Source organism: Apaloderma vittatum, unplaced genomic scaffold (assembly GCF_000703405.1).
Source record: "Apaloderma vittatum isolate BGI_N311 unplaced genomic scaffold, ASM70340v1 scaffold8287, whole genome shotgun sequence".
Taxonomy (NCBI): domain Eukaryota; kingdom Metazoa; phylum Chordata; class Aves; order Trogoniformes; family Trogonidae; genus Apaloderma; species Apaloderma vittatum.
The window spans coordinates 23661-27896 of NW_009725628.1; the positions used below are offsets into that span (position 1 = coordinate 23661).

A 4236-nucleotide genomic window follows, 5' to 3' on the forward strand; every position below is an offset into this window, starting at 1 on the left:
GGGGAAGGGCAGGGCGGGTGCCTGGTTGAAGTGAGCCATGAGGAAGATGCCGACGGTGCCACACACGAAGAGGGAGGCCATGATGAAGAAGCAGACACGATCGATCACCCGTCCCACCAGGATCCACTCTTCACTCTCCTGTCGGTGGCACAGAGAGGGGGGTGAGAGCTGCCCCTGCTGCCCTCCAGCAGTGTCCCTCTCCCCCCAACCCTGACTCACACTGCTGAAGTCATTCTGCTCCCGTGTGGCGTTGGCGATGTGGTTGCAGGCATCCACGCAGGCGCGGATCTCGGGGCCTGCCTCCTCGAGGCTCTGGCAGAAGTCCTGGGCACTGCCGCTCTCCAGGCCACGTCCTAGGGGCAGCGGAGCCAGCACAGCAGGCACCAGTGAGTGCTTGGCATATCACCCAGCCTTGCAGGGAGGTGCCAAGCTCCCGGGGACACTCACCGATCTTCTCCAGCACAGTTTTCATCAGCCCGTCCCTCTCCTTCTGCTTCTCAAAGAGCAGCTCAGTCCGGGCTTTCCAGAGCATGTACTCGTCAGCTTTCACAATGAGCCCCAGGGAGCTGCGTCTCCGAGCAGCTCGTGGTGGCCCCGGTGTCTCCTTGGGCATATGCATGCCCAGGTAGCGGGGTAGGAGGTGCAAGCACACCTAGGCACAGCATCACTGTCAGGGACACAACCCCTCTCCACCACCACCCAGGACACCCAGTGGGTGGGATCAGGTGCCCCTGCATTGCCTGGAGCATCCCCATAGGGTGCTGGGGCTGTTGGCTCCTGCAGCTCCCCAGCATTCAGAGTGGCTTTGAGGGGTTTGGTGGTACAGTGTGGTCCCTTGTGGACACCTCTTTGTGCCAGGAACCCAGATGAAGGCATGCCTGCCACCCCACCCTGCAATGGACATCGCCTCAGTCCCCAGACACCCAACCCATTGCTCGTGTCTATGAGGTAGGTACCTGGCGCACTCTCTCAGGCATGGAATGAGTGTTGGGTGTTCTCAGTGAGATGTTGAGGACGACAACAGCATTAACCACGATCACCACCGTCACCACCATGAGGAAGGTCAGGTACCTGGGGAGGGGGCACGGGGCCTCATGTGGGGCTGCTAGGCCTGTAAGTGCCCTCTTGGGCTGGAAGCTGGGGACTGGTGGTGGGACATGGGCGTGCGGTAGTCCTGATCCAGCCCTGCCTGGGCTGGGGAATGTTTCTGTACCCAGAGACCCTGCTGGCACTGTGTGACAGCAGGGCTGGCACCCCTGTCCCTGTGTATCACTTACTTCCCGATGAGAGGCACAGCCTGGGAGGTCTCAGGCACCTTCTGGGCAATGAGAAAGAGGAAGACGGTCTGGGCCAGGAGGACATTGATGGAGACGGTGCATTTCTGCCCACCCGCTGCCGAGGAGACAGGGAGGCAAAGGTCAACACAGGGCAGTGTTGTTAGCATTGCCCTCCTTTGGCAAAAAGCCCCCACCCCAAGGCTGAACTGGCCAAGCCCTACCATAAGGCTTTAGCCTTGGGGTACCTGGAAATTCACACACCCCAAATATCACAGGAGTGAGTGAGAGGTGGCACTGCTGGTCCCTAAGCACAGAGCGGACAATGATCCCTTTCTCACTCATCGCTGCACCCCTTTCCCATCCCTGTCCTCCCCATGGGCATGGCACCAGTGTGTACCTTTGGCAGGCAGAAAGTAGACCAGCACGGCCATGGCGGAGATGAGGACACAGGGCACGATGATGTTGATGACGTAGAAGAGCGGCTTGCGCTGGATGATGAGGTAGAAGATGACCTGCTGGTACTGGATGTCATCTGGGGTGAATTGCTCCGAATTGATGATCTTCCGAGCGGGGCGGTGTTTGATGGCCCATTCACCGTTCTCTGCCATGTGAGTCCCAGTGCCATGTAAGTCCCACCGCTCCACTGGGGGCACTGGGGCTGCCAGCCCCCCAGCGTGAAGGGTAGGAAGGGGAGGGCTGGTGGTTGATGAGGGCCCCATGGGGCGCTCAGTCTCGTCACAGTACAGGGAAAGGTGCCAGAGCCGCTGGGGAGGGAGATGAACACCACCAGAGCATGTTGCAGTGGCTGGGAAAAACACCCCAAAAAGGTGTTGGAAGGGACAACCAGGCACATATGGGGCACCAAGTACCCCTTGGGAGTTCCCAGGGTGTTACATGTGGGGCTGGGTTCCCCCCATCTCCCTGCCCCCAGGGTGCCATGGGGGGACACCCAGCATGATGCTGAGTGATGGCATGCTGTTTTCCCCCGCTTTCTGCAGGAGCGATAGATTTTTTTTTCCAGTTAAGATTGCAGCTCAGGCTGGTAATGAAAAAATAAATCTCACTGCCCGAAAAGCATTTTGTTCCTTCAATATGCAATTAAAATGTGATGGAAAACGTCATCGTTTGGCCGTGACAGCTACGTTCTCAGCATCAATCAAGTTCCCAGGAGCGGTGCTCTCCAGGAGCGCCTGCCAGGCAGTGAGAGCCCCGGGCTGGGGGGGTTAGAAAAACAAATCTCTCCCACACTCCCGCTTCCACTAATAACTTAAGTGTCCGTGTAATGGAGGGAGCTGCTAATAGCCCCCGCAGCCCTGCTTTTGGCAGCCACCGGTGTAGCACCAGGCCTGTTGCGTGTCCCTTGTGGTGGGATGCTCTTGTGCCACCAGGGCAGCCGTGGTGTTACCTGTGAAAGCCTCGGGGTCAATGAAGATCCACTCCACGGTCTGGCCTTCCTCCACCGTCAGCAGCAGGTTGATTTCATTGGCACTGTATGTCTGAGACCTGGGGAGGGATAAGGGGGGTTGGCACAGGCTGACACACAGTGGGCTGGATGGGCAAAGGGTGCCAGTGTGGCAGCGGGTGACTCCGGCCACCTCCAGCTCTCCTTTGGGGTCCTTGACTTGGCCAAGGTGCCTCCTGCCACTGATAGGGTGGCAGAGCTCAGGTAGGTGGCACTTATCTGCCTGGGGGGCTCATTGCCCCGGGACAAAGGTGGACATCCTATGCCAACCCCTTGTGTGCCAGGACGACCTGCCAGGGTGCCCGGCCAGCACTCACTGGAAGACCATGGTGCAGTTCTGCCAGTCGAAGGGGAAATAGGTGACGTGGATGACGCAGGCGCTGCGGTAGATAGCGGGGGGCAGCCAGTAAACACTGCCATCGGGGGACACCAGCACGTTGGTGTAGAGAGTGATTTCAAATGTCCCGTCGATGCTAGGCAGGGGGAAAGGGTGGGCTCAGCCCCAAACCACGCCTGGGAGAGAGCTGCCACCCCCTGTGCAGGGAAATGTCCCCATTGCCCCATCCCCTCCTTGTTCTCCAGGACGATGTCAGGCAGCCAGACCATGGTAGAGGGTACTCGCAGCTGCTGGATGTTGTCGTATTTTTCGGGGTCCCACCGCAGACGATAATCAGACCATTGCTGTGGGAAGGGGAGCAAAGAGAAGAGGGTCACAGTGCTCCCTGAGGTGGGGGAGCTCATGAACTACTTGTCCTGTGCTGCCCCCAAAATGGGCTCAATTTAGGACATCCACAAAGGGGGTGCAGGTTGCAGTGCCAGCCCTCCATGGGGTACCGCCCTGAGTGGCCCAAGTGGGGGGTTCCAGCCTGGAGGTGTGGGGTCTCACCATCTCAATCCAGACGTTGGTGGTGAGGGTCTCCTCCCGCTCATTCTGGCAAGGAAGGAAGAGGGGAGATGGCTTTAGCACCCTGCCTACCTCTGCCCGACCTGTGGGCACAAATCCCACTCTGCTGTGGGAATGAGGGTGGGGGGTCTCACCAAGGAGATGAGGTTGGTGAGGGTGAGCTTGAGGGTGACATCGAGGATCTGGTCCCCACGCAGGGCTGGACGCAGGTCCCGGTTATAGTTGCTCATGAGGTCCTGGAGCAGCTTCTCCTCCTGGTTCCTGCAGCTCACGCCTGGAGTGGCCACGTGCCATGGGGGCACCTCGGGGTGGGGATGGGGGTGCCACCCCCAGGGACCAGGGTGTGGGTGGGGAGGGGTATGGCCATACGTGTGTCACTGTGGGTGTGCACAGGCGGCTGCGTGCGCCTGACGGGGTGTGTCAGTGTCCCAGATAAAAGTGGGGGGGAACACTCTGTGTGTGTGTCCCCACACTCCCTACCCCGCTTCACCCCAGGGCAGGGTGGGGACAGCGGGCTGTCAGCATGGGGACACCTCGGTGGGATGGTGCGCAACGCTCTGCTCCCATGGATGACAAATCCCCAAGGGCAGAGG

At 59.6% G+C, this 4236-nt stretch overlaps 1 protein-coding gene across 1 annotated transcript; it reads right to left on the reverse strand.

Annotated features, from left to right (window-relative positions):
- Window positions 1-3: 3 nt before the first annotated feature.
- On the reverse strand, window positions 4-3945 carry CHRNG (cholinergic receptor, nicotinic, gamma (muscle); the record flags this gene model as incomplete). The annotated part of the gene is made up of 11 exons (XM_009872967.1): window positions 4-138; window positions 220-353; window positions 448-652; window positions 957-1071; window positions 1278-1392; window positions 1675-1878; window positions 2683-2780; window positions 3057-3212; window positions 3311-3420; window positions 3626-3670; window positions 3778-3945. Coding segments are annotated over 11 exons (1485 nt in total), but the record flags the coding sequence as incomplete, so codon positions are not given.
- Between the last annotated feature and the right edge of the window lie 291 nt (window positions 3946-4236).